Source organism: Salmo salar, chromosome ssa05, assembly GCF_905237065.1.
Source record: "Salmo salar chromosome ssa05, Ssal_v3.1, whole genome shotgun sequence".
NCBI lineage: Eukaryota > Metazoa > Chordata > Actinopteri > Salmoniformes > Salmonidae > Salmo > Salmo salar.
In genome coordinates, this window is record NC_059446.1 from 39,910,434 (window position 1) to 39,923,384 (window position 12,951).

Below are 12,951 nucleotides of genomic sequence, written 5' to 3' on the forward strand. Positions count from 1 at the left end.
TATTGTAGACATGTAGGCTATGGTGTAATGGAATGTTTTGCCTTGTGTGGTCGGTTTTGTGGGTTTTGACACTCTTATCTAGGTGTCATAATAACCAGCCATAAAATAACGCAATATATGTCACAACAGGCCGAAATATAAGTGTCACGACAGTGTTATGACCATATTATAACAGGTAACGACAAGTTATGTCAGCTGTTATGACATATTATGACATGGTTATGACCGTAATTTTCACTAGGCTGTAACAATATTTTATCAGTTGGCCAACAGTGCTTCATAGACCTACATTAAAACTAGGCAACATCAACGAAATAGTGTGGTGATTTTGAGGGAACTTTATGTTGATTTAAGGCCTAGTGCAGTGAAAAACGTGATTTCCTAGAGTTTGGAATAATACTGTGAATTTGTGAAAAGTTTTGAAAGTTTTGGAGGCGGTAAATTAGTTAATAGACCAATAAGAAAGAGAGTTCCAAACCTCTCTGCCAATAACAGAACATGTTCAGTTTCCCCTCACCACTCAGGCCAGTCCCAGACAGTCCTAGCAAAATGCTCTTTGGTAAGAAGCACATTTTTTTAAAATCTTTTTACCATTTTAATTTAAAGTAATCACAGTAAGGTACTTAATTGTTACCCAGAAATGATTTGATATTGAGATAAAAACGTCTGCACTGGACCTTTAAATTGCAACAAATAGAGCAAGAAACAGTTAGACACGTGTGTATGTTTCTCCATTTACAGTGAATCAGATTTTTTTTGCTCACATTATATTCTTTTAAAAAGCCTTTCCTGTTTTAACGGGAATACATGGATGCCCGGGAAAAGCTTGCAATTTTCTCAGGAAGAAAATGGGTAGGTTTTTGGAAAAAAGGAAACCCTACTCTGTTGTGTTGGCGGTGTTCTGTAGGTTCTGAGTATTCTGCTGCATCCTGGTCTTGGTCTTCGCTGTAGAGAGACAAAAGATAAATATATATATATATAGAGAGAGACAGCGATGGAGAGAGAGCGAAAGAGCTTTCGTCACATGCAAAGTTACACATTTACGGTTGTTTTATTCATTGTTTCTCTTGTTGTGAATCACTCACCAAAGTCCTTCTGCAGCATGAGCTTGATGCCCATGCCCAGGGCCAGGACCAGCACCACCGCAGACACACCACAGATCACAATGATCACCGCTGTCAGGTCTGACAGACAGAGGGACAGCACAGAGGGACAGACAGAGCGACAGAGCGACAGCCCAGTGGGAGACAGAGGAATTAACACAGGGTGTTATTGCAATTCAGGAATTCTATTGAACATGTCATTTTTTTTGTCCCTTTCACACCAGGCTCATTTTGTGAATAGTAACTAAAAATAAATACCTTGACATCGACTGATCCAGTTATGATCTGTTTTGCTAGCACAGACTGGAATATGTTCCGGGATTCCTCCAATGGCATTGAGGAGTACACCACATCTGTCATTGGCTTCATCAATAAGTTCACTGATGGCGTTGTCCCCACAGTGACCGTACGTACATACCCCAACGAGAAGCCATGGATTACAGGCAACATCCACACTGAGCTAAAGCCTAGAGCTGCCGCTTTCAAGGACCGGGACTCTAACCTGGAAGCTTATAAGAAATCCCGCTATGCCCTCCGATGAACCATAAAACAGGCAAAGCATCAATATAGGACAAAGATCGAGTCGTACTACACTGGCTCTGTCACTCGTCGGATGTGGCAGGGCCTGCAAGCCATTACAGACTACAAAGGGAAGCACAGCCGAGAGCTGCCCAGTGACACAAGCCAACCGGACGAGCTGAACTACTTCTATGCTCGCTTCGAGGCAAATAACACTGAAAAATGCATGAGAGCACCAGCTGTACCGGAAGACTGTGTGATCACCCTCTCCGCAGCTGATGTGAGTAAGACCTTTAGACAGGTCAACATTCACAAAGCCGCAGGGTCAGACGGATTACCAGGACGAGCACTGCGAGCATGCGCTGTCCAACTAGCAAGTGTCTTCACTGACATTTTCAACCTCTCCCTGTCCGAGTCTGTAATACCAACATGTTTTAAGCAGACCACCATAGTGCCTGTGCCCAAGAACACGAATGTAACCTGCCTAAATGACTACCAACCCGTAGCACTCACGTCTGTAGCCATGAAGTGCTTTGAAAGGCTGGTCATGGCTCACATCAACACCATCATCCTAGAAACCCCAGACCCACTCCAATTTGCATGCCGCCCTAACAGATCCACAGATGATGTAGTCTCTATTGCACTCCACACTGACCTTTCCCACCTGGACAAAAGGAACACCTATTTGAGAATACTATTTGTTGACTACAGCTCAGCATTCAACACCATAGTGCTCTCAAAGCTCATCAATAAGCTAAGGACCCTGGGACGAAACACCTCCCTCTGCAACTGGATTCTGGACATCCTGACGGGCCGCCCCCAGGTGGTAAGGGTAGGTAATAACACATCCGCCACGCTGATCCTCAACACAGGGCCCCCTCAGGGGTGCGTGCTCAGCCCCCTCCTGTACTCCCTGTTCACTCATGACTGCACGGCCAGGCACGACTCCAACACCATCATTAAATTTGCTGATGACACAACAGTGGTAGGCTTGATCACAACAACAATGACACAGTCTATAGGGAGGAGGTGGCCGTGTGATGCCAGGACAACAACCTCTTCCTCAACGTGATCAAGACAAAGGAGAAGATTGTGGACTACAGGAAAAAGAGGACCGAGCATACCCCCATTCTCAATGATGGGGCTGCAGCGGAGCAGGTTGAGAGCTTCAAGTTCCTTGGTGTCCACATCACCAACAAACTAACATGGTCCAAGCACACCATGACAGTCGTGAAGAGGGCACGACAAAACCTATTTCCCCTCAGGAGACTGAAAAGATTTGACATGGGTCCTCAGATCTTCAAAAGGTTCTACAGCGGCACCATCGAGAGCATCCTGACTGGTTGCACCACTGCGTGGTATAGCAACTGCTTGGCCTCCGACCGCAAGGCACTACAGAGGGTACTGCAAATGGCCCAGTACATCACTGGGGCCAAGCTTCCTGCCATCCAGAACCTCTATACCAGGCGGTGTCAGAGGAAGGCCCTACAAATTGTCAAAGACTCTAGGCACCCTAGTCATAGACTGTTCTCTCTGCTACCACACGGCAAGCGGTACCGGAGTGCCAAGTCTAGGTCCAAGAGGCTTCTAAACAGCTTCTACCCCCAAGCCATAAGACTCCTGAACATCTAATCAAATGGCTACCCAGACTACTTGCATTGCCCCCCCCCCCGCCCTCCACACCACTGCCACTCTCTATGCATAGTCACTTTAATTAACTCTACCTACATGTACATACTACCTCAACTAACCAGTGCCCCCGCACATTGACTCTGTACCGGCACCCCCCTGTATATATTGTTATTTTTTTACTGCTGCTCTTTAATTACTTGTTACTTTTATCGCTTATTCTTATCTGTATTTTTTTAAACTGCACTGTTGGTTAGGGGCTCATAAGTAAGCATTTCACTGTAAGGTCTACACCTGATGTATTTGGCGCATGTGACTATAAAATTTGATTTGATTTGATTATGAGTCGAAACAGACTTTTCAAGTCCCAAATATGACTGGCGAGTGTGTCTACCTTTAAATTCAAGTTCTTCTGGATCTGAGGTGAAGTTGCCACAGGGACTCTGGATGGTGCAGGTGTATTTCCCCTCAGCAGGGGTATCTATTCCTATCCTCTCCAAGGTGACCGTGCTATTGTTCTCGCCCTTCAGGGGAAGCCCATCCTTCAGCCAGACAAACACCAGCAGGTCATGATCTCTCACCGGTAGGTCGTGGGCACACTCCATTGTGAGGTCATCACCCTCCTCCACTTCAAACCCATAACTGGTGTTCAGAAACACTTCAAAATCTGTTGAGTCGAAGAGTGGTTAAAGAGGGGTTAAAAAGAGTTGTACAAAATACATATATTGTATGTCATAGATAGGGGCCAGAGTTTTGTGATTTTTTTGGTTGTCACATTCCACTAGGTCACTTTCTTTACAATACCTTTTATGCAATTCTCTACATCTGAAATAGGAAGGAGAGAATATCAGAGAGAAACAAATTAGGACAGCACAGAGTCCCTGTCTCTGGTTATCTCAGAGACATTTTGTCAGAGAGAGAGAGACAGATATATACAGTACCAGTCAAAAGTTTAGACACACCTACTCATTCCAGGGTTAATCTTTATTTTGACTATTTCCTACATTGTAGAATAATAGTGAAGACATCAGAACTATGAAATAACACATATGGAATCATGTAGTAACCAAAAAAGTTTTAAATAAATCAAAATATATTTTATATATCAGATTCTTTAAAGTAGCCACCCTTTGCCTTGATGACAGCTTTGCACGCTCTTGACATTCTCTTTTATTTTCTCTCTCTTTGTACTAAAACACAGATTCCCGGTCGGAATATTATCGCTTTTTTACGAGAAAAATGGCATAAAAATTGATTTTAAACAGCGGTTGACATGCTTCGAAGTACGGTAATGGAATATTTAGAATTTTTTTGTCACGAAACGCGTCGTGCGCGTCACCCTTCTTTACACTTCGGATAGTGTCTTGAACGCACGAACAAAACAGAGGATATTTGAACATAACTATGGATTATTTTGAACCAAACCAACATTTGTTATTGAAGTAGAAGTCCTGGGAGTGCATTCTGACGAAGAACAGCAAAGGTAATAACATTTTTCTTATAGTAAATCTGACTTTGGTGAGGGCTAAACTTGGTGGGTGTCTAAATAGCTAGCCCTCTGATGCCGGGCTATCTACTTAGAATATTGCAAAATGTGCTTTCCCCGAAAAGCTATTTTAAAATCGGACATAGTGAGTGCATAGAGGAGTTCTGTATCTATAATTCTTAAAATAATTGTTATGTTTTTTGTGAACGTTTATCGTGAGTAATTTAGTAAATTCACCGGAAGTTTGCGGGGGGTATGCTAGTTCTGAACGTCACATGCTAATGTAAAAAGCTGGTTTTTGATATAAATATGAACTTGATTGAACAAAACATGCATGTATTGTATAACATAATGTCCTAGGTGTGTCATCTGATGAAGATCATCAAAGGTTAGTGCTGCATTTAGCTGTGGTTTGGGTTTATGTGACACTATATGCTAGCTTGAAAAATGGGTGTCTGATTATTTCTGGCTGGGTACTCTCCTGACATAATCTAATGTTTTGCTTTCGTTGTAAAGTCTTTTTGAAATCGGACAGTGTGTTTAGATTAACGAGAGTCTTGTCTTTAAAATGGTGTAAAATAGTCATATGTTTGAGAAATTGAAGTAATAGCATTTCTAAGGTATTTGAATAACGCGCCACAGGATTCCACTGGCTGTTACGTAGGTGGGACGATTTCGTCCCACCTTCCCTAGAGAGGTTAAAAGTTAATTTGTGGAATTTCTTTCCTTCTTAATGCGTTTGAGCCAATCAGTTGTGTTGTGACAAGGTAGGGGTGGTATACAGAAGATAGCCCTATTTGGTAAAAGTCCAAGTCCATATTATGGCAAGAACAGCTCAAATAAGCAAAGTGAAATAACAGTCCATCATTCATTTAAGACATGAATGTCAGTCAATGTTGAAAATTTCAAGAACTTTGAAAGTTTCTTCAAGTGCAGTCGCAAAAGCCATCAAGTGTTATGATGAAATTGGTTCTCATGAGGACCGCCACAAGAAAGGAAAACCCAGAGTTACCTCTGCTTCAGAGGATATGTTCATTAGAGTTACCAGCCTCAGAAATTGCAGACCAAATAAATGCTTCATAGAGTTCAAGTAACAGACACATCTCAACATCAACTGTTCAGAAGAGACTGCGGGAATCAGGCTTTCATGGTCGAATTGATGCAAAGAAACCACTACTAAAAGACACCAATAAACACGAGCAATGGACATTAGACCGGTGGAAATCTGTCCAAATTTGAGATTTTTGGTTCCAACCTCCGTGTCTTTGTGAGATGCAGAGTAGATGAACGGATGATCTCCACCTGTGTGGTTCTCACCGTGAAGCATGGAGGAGGTGTGATGGTGTGGGGGTGCTTTGCTGTTGACACTGTCTGTGATTTATTTAGAATTCAAGACACACTTAACAGCATTCTGCAGCGATACACCATCCCATCTGGTTTGCGCTTAGAGAGACTATGATTTATTTTTCAACAGGACAATGACCCAACACACCTCCAGGCTGTAACCAAGAAGGAGATTGATGGAGTGTTGCATCAGATGACCTGGCCTCCACAATCACCTGACCTCAACCCAATTTAGATGGTTTGGGATGAGTTGGACTGCAGAGTGAAGGAAAAGCAGCCAACAAGTGCTCAGCATATGTGGGAACTCCTTCAAGACTGTTGGAAAAGCATTCCTCATGAAGCTGGTTGAGAGAATGCCAAGAGTGTACAAAGCTGTCATCAAGGCAAAAAGGGTGGCTACTTTGAAGAATCTGAAATATATAATATATTTTCATTTGTTTAATACTTTTTTGGTTACTACATGATTCCATGTGTGTTATTTCATAGTTCTGAGGTCTACACTATTATTCTACAATGCAGAAAATAGTAAAAATAAAGAAAAACCCTTGAATGAGTAGGTGTGTCCAAACTTTTGACTGCTACTGTATACATTCATATTTAATTAACATTTATACAACCACCATATCAAAATGGAGAACTCAACTATGTATTGGAGGTAGTGAGTATACTGACTGATATGAAATTAATACTGACCAGTGGTATTGAGACATTGGGTGGTGTTAGAGCACAGGTGTTCACAGATGGCTGAAAATTTTCACAAAAAAATTATATTTTCAGAGCAGCCATAGTTAGACTTTGTCGGAGTTTCAAGAAAGATCAAGTTAACACAGGAGCACTAAGCTAGAATACTATAATGGTCTGATTTGAAAGATAACAGGGTAATATGTAAAGTGAAGGCTTTACCCTCATCTGCTTTGTGATTCCCAGACACTTCAGGTGAGGGGATTATGTCACACCTCAGACACTCCAAAGGAACACAGGTAGAACGGACACTACCTTCAGTGAGAGAGAGAGCAAGGTAAGAGAGATAGAGAGAGAATAGTGAGGCGGATAGAGGGAAAGGGAGAGGGAGTGTGGAGGGTGAGGAGGGAAAGAGGGATGGAAGATTGAGAACCAGGATAAAGGGAAAGAGAGAGAGGTATACATAGAGCATTTGATAGGGGGAGGAAGAAGAATCCATAATATTCACAAGGTAATAACAAACAACTTGATTTTTAAAAATGGTAATAGGATTGTTCCTTACTTATCATGAGAAGGCAAGCGAGTGAATAGAGGCCTGTCCCTGTCATCGTTTTCATAGGTACCATCTGACAGACAGGAGACGTCATTCAGTTTCTATTAATCGAAAAAGTTAATCAAAATAGAAACGGGTTCAAATGTAAATTAAACCTAAAAACAATATTTACTTCAGGGCATTCTCAATAATGTCAAAAACCTAGAAAACTTTACTCAAAGAATTGAATAACATTTGTTTAACCTTTTGATAGTATAATTAAATACATTACAGTATTGAATTGAATAAAGTATTTTACCTCTTGTGCTGAGTCTCTCTGGTCATGCACTGAGTTCCACTGGCGAGGAGTGAGTGACCGTCTTTACTTTGCCTAACATACAGAATTACCTTTGTTTCTGGAGAAGGTCATCTACAATGTGACTGATATCAATGCAAATCACCTCATCACCCACAGTTCCTAGACAATAACACAAACAATACGCAAGTAACACAAGACTGTGTTTGCGCCCTACTTGGTGCCTGGAGTTTGTTGTTGGATTGGTGCACTAAGACTGTCCTTGGTGCTATTGGACTATTTAACAGGATTCAGAACACAATTAGTAAGTAATTAGTCATTAACCTTGCACGAGCCTTGGAGTGTGCAAGCTGGAACGGCTCATAGGAACAGGAGCCTATCTCCTGTTTCTGTAGCATGAGGCAGCTTGATGGACCCCCTGGACGCTAATCTTCCGGAACTCCAATTTGAGCAGCAGCAGCTGAAAAATGAGCTCCTACAAATATTGAAATTTACATGGTTTTTAGAGTGAAGTACATCGGAAAAAAGCAAAAGAAAACTGCAAGACTGAATAGGAGAAAAAACAAGCAACAAACAAAGAAGATAGGCTTTTGAAAAATAACAATTTTTCATAAAATTGTAGTTATCTTAGCAAGCTGAATTGTTTACCAGTTGCTAAGCAGTTGCTAGGGACTCTTTTGGAAGAAGCTAGCTAGCTAACGAAGAACAACAAAGAATATCTAGTTAACAGAAGAAAAGAAAGAGAAAATCAGGACAGAAGAAAAAGGATATCAAAGTGAAACAGTTCTCTAAAGACACAGGAGACAATAATACAAGAAACAACACTTCTGTAGCTTGTCAACTATGTGTCTGTCTATCCCTGTTCTCTCCTCTCTGCACAGGCCATACAAACGCTTCACACCGCGTGGCCGCTGCCACTCTAACCTGGTGGTCCCAGCGCGCACGACCCACGTGGAGTTCCAGGTCTCCGGCAGCCTCTGGAACTGCCGGTCTGCAGCCAACAAGGCTGAGTTCATCTCAGCCTATGCTACCCTCCAGTCCCTAGACTTCCTGGCGCTGACGGAAACATGGATTACCACAGATAACACTGCTACTCCTACTGCTCTCTCTTCGTCTGCCCACGTGTTCTCGCATACCCCTAGAGCATCGAGCCAGCGGGGTGGTGGCACTGGAATCCTCATCTCTCCCAAGTGGACATTCTCTCTTTCTCCCCTGACTCATCTGTCTATCTCCTCATTTGAATTCCATGCTGTCACAGTTACCAGCCCTTTCAAGCTTAACATCCTTATCATTTATCGCCCTCCAGGTTCCCTTGGAGAGTTCATCAATGAGCTTGACGCCTTGATAAGTTCCTTTCCTGAGGATGGCTCACCTCTCACAGTTCTGGGTGACTTTAACCTCCCCACGTCTACCTTTGACTCATTCCTCTCTGCCTCCTTCTTTCCACTCCTCTCCTCTTTTGACCTCACCCTCTCACCTTCCCCCCCTACTCACAAGGCAGGCAATACGCTTGATCTCATCTTTACTAGATGCTGTTCTTCCACTAATCTCATTGCAACTCCCCTCCAAATCTCCGACCACTACCTTGTATCCTTTTCCCTCTTGCTCTCATCCAACACTTCTCACTCTGCCCCTACTCGGATGGTATTGCGCCGTCCCAACCTTCGCTCTCTCTCTCCCGCTACTCTCTCCTCTTCCATCCTATCATCTCTTCCCTCTGCTCAAACCTTCTCCAACCTATCTCCTGATTCTGCCTCCTCAACCCTCCTCTCTTCCCTTTCTGCATCCTTTGATTTTCTCTGTCCCCTATCCTCCAGGCCGGCTCGGTCCTCCCCTCCTGCTCCGTGGCTCGACGACTCACTACGAGCTCACAGAACAAGGCTCCGGGCAGCCGAGCGGAAATGGAGGAAAACTCGCCTCCCTGCGGACCTGGCATCCTTTCACTCACTCCTCTCTACATTCTCCTCTTCTGTCTCTGCTGCTAAAGCCACTTTCTACCACTCTAAATTCCAAGCATCTGCCTCTAACCCTAGGAAGCTCTTTGCTACCTTCTCCTCCCTCCTGAATCCTCCTCCCCCTCCCCCCCTCCTCCCTCTCTGCGGATGACTTCGTCAACCATTTTGAAAAGAAGGTTGACGATATCCGATCCTCGTTTGCTAAGTCAAACGACACCGCTGGTCCTGCTCACACTGCCCTACCCTGTGCTTTGACCTCTTTCTCCCCTCTCTCTCCAGATGAAATCTCGCGTCTTGTGACGGCCGGCCGCCCAACAACCTGCCCACTTGACCCTATCCCCTCCTCTCTTCTCCAGACCATTTCCGGAGACCTTCTCCCCTTCCTCACCTCGCTCATCAACTCATCCTTGACCGCTGGCTACGTCCCTTCCGTCTTCAAGAGAGCGAGAGTTGCACCCCTTCTGAAAAAACCTACACTCGATCCCTCCGATGTCAACAACTACAGACCAGTATCCCTTCTTTCTTTTCTCTCCAAAACTCTTGAACGTGCCATCCTTGGCCAGCTCTCCTGCTATCTCTCTCAGAATGACCTTCTTGATCCTAATCAGTCAGGTTTCAAGACTGGGCATTCAACTGAGACTGCTCTTCTCTGTGTCACGGAGGCTCTCCGCACTGCTAAAGCTAACTCTCTCTCCTCCGCTCTCATCCTTCTAGACCTATCTGCTGCCTTTGATACTGTGAACCATCAGATCCTCCTCTCCACCCTCTCCGAGTTGGGCATCTCCGGCGCGGCCCACGCTTGGATTGCGTCCTACCTGACAGGTCGCTCCTACCAGGTGGCGTGGCGAGAATCTGTCTCCGCACCATGCGCTCTCACCACTGGTGTCCCCCAGGGCTCTGTTCTAGGCCCTCTCCTATTCTCGCTATACACCAAGTCACTTGGCTCTGTCATATCCTCACATGGTCTCTCCTATCATTGCTATGCAGACGACACACAATTAATCTTCTCATTTCCCCCTTCTGATAACCAGGCGGCGAATCGCATCTCTGCATGTCTGTCAGACATATCAGTGTGGATGACGGATCACCAGCTCAAGCTGAACCTCGGCAAGACGGAGCTGCTCTTCCTCCCGGGGAAGGACTGCCCGTTCCATGATCTCGCCATCACGGTTGACAACTCCCTTATGTCCTCCTCCCAGAGTGCTAAGAACCTTGGCGTGATCCTGGACAACACCCTGTCGTTCTCCACTAACATCAAGGCGGTGACCCGATCCTGTAGGTTCATGCTCTACAACATTCGCAGAGTACGACCCTGCCTCACACAGGAAGCGGCGCAGGTCCTAATCCAGGCTCTTGTCATCTCCCGTCTGGATTACTGCAACTCGCTGTTGGCTGGGCTCCCTGCCTGTGCCATTAAACCCCTACAACTCATCCAGAACGCCGCAGCCCGTCTGGTGTTCAACCTTCCCAAGTTCTCTCACGTCACCCCGCTCCTCCGCTCTCTCCACTGGCTTCCAGTTGAAGCTCGCATCCGCTACAAGACCATGGTGATTGCCTACGGAGCTGTGAAGGGAACGGCACCTCCATACCTTCAGGCTCTGATCAGGCCCTACACCCAAACAAGGGCACTGCGTTCATCCACCACTGGCCTGCTGGCCCCTCTACCTCTGAGGAAGCACAGTTCCCACTCAGCCCAGTCAAAACTGTTCGCTTCTCTGGCACCCCAATGGTGGAACAAGCTCCCTCACGACGCCAGGACAGCGGAGTCAATCACCACCTTCCGGAGACACCTGAAACCCCACCTCTTTAAGGAATACCTAGGATAGGATAAAGTAATCCTTCTACCCCCCCCCTTAAAAGATTTAGATGCACTATTGTAAAGTGGTTGTTCCACTGGATATCATAAGGTGAATGCACCATTTTGTAAGTCGCTCTGGATAAGAGCGTCTGCTAAATGACTTAAATGTAAATGTAAATGTAATCTATCACAGAGCCTTACCCCCAATCTCCTCAATGCTGTGTGCCAAGCAGAGCCGCATTGGGTCCCATCTTTGGTATGACTCAGCAGGGAATCAAACTCCCAACCTTCCAATCTCAGGGTGGACACTCAAACAACAAGGCCACTGAGTTGGTCAGAACAAAATGCCAGTGATCAAATGGTCAAACCTGGACTTGGCTAGAATATTTAATATTTTGGCATCATATCAACCTCAAACATATTTGTGCACATGCACCTGTTATCAGAATGAATTGCAGACATTATAGCTGACCCTTGCAAATTCTGTGTTGACTTCCAAAGTATCAAGAGACCTTTTTCCACAGTCAGCACATTTAAAACATGAGGAGCAGTACAAAAGTACAGTACACTGCATCATGGGATATGAAGTTAATCTTTCCCCACTACATACATGCCAGTCTTGCTCTGAAGCCATAAAGGTCTGTTCTCTTGAGGTCTTCAGATTCACTTCCTCTATGGCCACCAGAGAGTGCTGTTGATCAAACAGATACACTGACAAAGTACCACACTTTTTTTTCCTCTCTCTCGGGCTTCTTTAACTACTTTCTTCCTCTCTTGCCAATTAGCTTGCAGTTTTTTCCAGTCATTGATGCCTAAATGAGGATAAACTGTAATTTCCTCCTCTCAGAGAGCTCAAACAAATCAATTCCTATTAGTCTCTGTGCATGAGAAGGAAAAGCAGTGGAGTGTATTCATGGATGCCAAGGGAAGTCAGGCTTCCCCAAAACATTTACCTAGAAAAAAGAAAAACATACAAAATACATTTTTTTTTAATCTCTCTGTGTTTTCATAATTTTCCTTGAATTCGCAAGAGGCTGAATGTATCTCACTGGAGAAAGCGTGTGAGCTAGTGAAACAGTTTCCCTCTGTCTCTGTATGTGTAGGCCATCTATCTGATGCTGTCTGGTCATAAGGAGTATGACATTGTTGCTGCCCATAACATTTAATGCAAGGGAAGCCAGAGAAGCATTTGGCCTCCCTTATTGAAAAAAAGTATAAAATAATACCCAATCAGCATTGAGCTAAACTGAGTCAGCTCAACTGTGAATGGTCCTGGCACACAAAAATAAAGTTTCAAGGGAAGTCAGTTTGGATTTGGCTTCACTCCTATCACATCGCATTAAGATAAATACATCATTGACAGAAACAACTTGAATTGTTGCATCTCGTCGTGTTGTTGTCATCCAGTGACTAGCTAGCTAGCTAGCTAAAATTGTCCCTTTCCTAAATTAGCCATGGATAGAGATAGGGATTTGGACTTGTGGTTTTAATTAATTCTCCGTATTTGGACAATAATTATAATGGTGATTCTGATCCAACCATACATTCATACATTGTGCCCCTGACGTAAGAGTATGGCAGTTCAATA

The 12,951-nt window shown here is 44.3% G+C and overlaps 1 protein-coding gene across 1 annotated transcript; it reads right to left on the minus strand.

The window, feature by feature from the left end:
* Nucleotides 1–231: 231 nt before the first annotated feature.
* Nucleotides 232–8,085, minus strand: LOC106604891 (uncharacterized). Its single transcript, XM_045719415.1, has 8 exons — nt 7,614–8,085; nt 7,325–7,416; nt 6,985–7,077; nt 6,775–6,825; nt 4,056–4,076; nt 3,646–3,918; nt 1,086–1,184; nt 232–945 (listed from the first exon to the last, which is right to left on the minus strand). The coding sequence occupies exons 2-8, from the start codon at nt 7,407–7,409 to the stop codon at nt 878–880; spliced, it is 690 nt and encodes a 229-aa protein (XP_045575371.1). The 5' UTR covers nt 7,410–7,416; nt 7,614–8,085; the 3' UTR covers nt 232–877.
* Nucleotides 8,086–12,951: the final 4,866 nt, after the last annotated feature.

Excerpts from the sequence above, each read along its gene's own strand:
- LOC106604891 (XM_045719415.1), bottom strand. The coding sequence starts at position 7,409 with ATGACGTCTCCTGTCTGTCAGATGGTACCTATGAAAACGATGACAGGG. Across the intron at positions 7,078-7,324 it reads CGCTTGCCTTCTCATGATAA|GTAGTGTCCGTTCTACCTGT; the intron begins GTAAGGAACAAT and ends CTCTCACTGAAG. Across the intron at positions 1,185-3,645 it reads AGAAGAACTTGAATTTAAAG|ACCTGACAGCGGTGATCATT; the intron begins GTAGACACACTC and ends TCTGTCTGTCAG.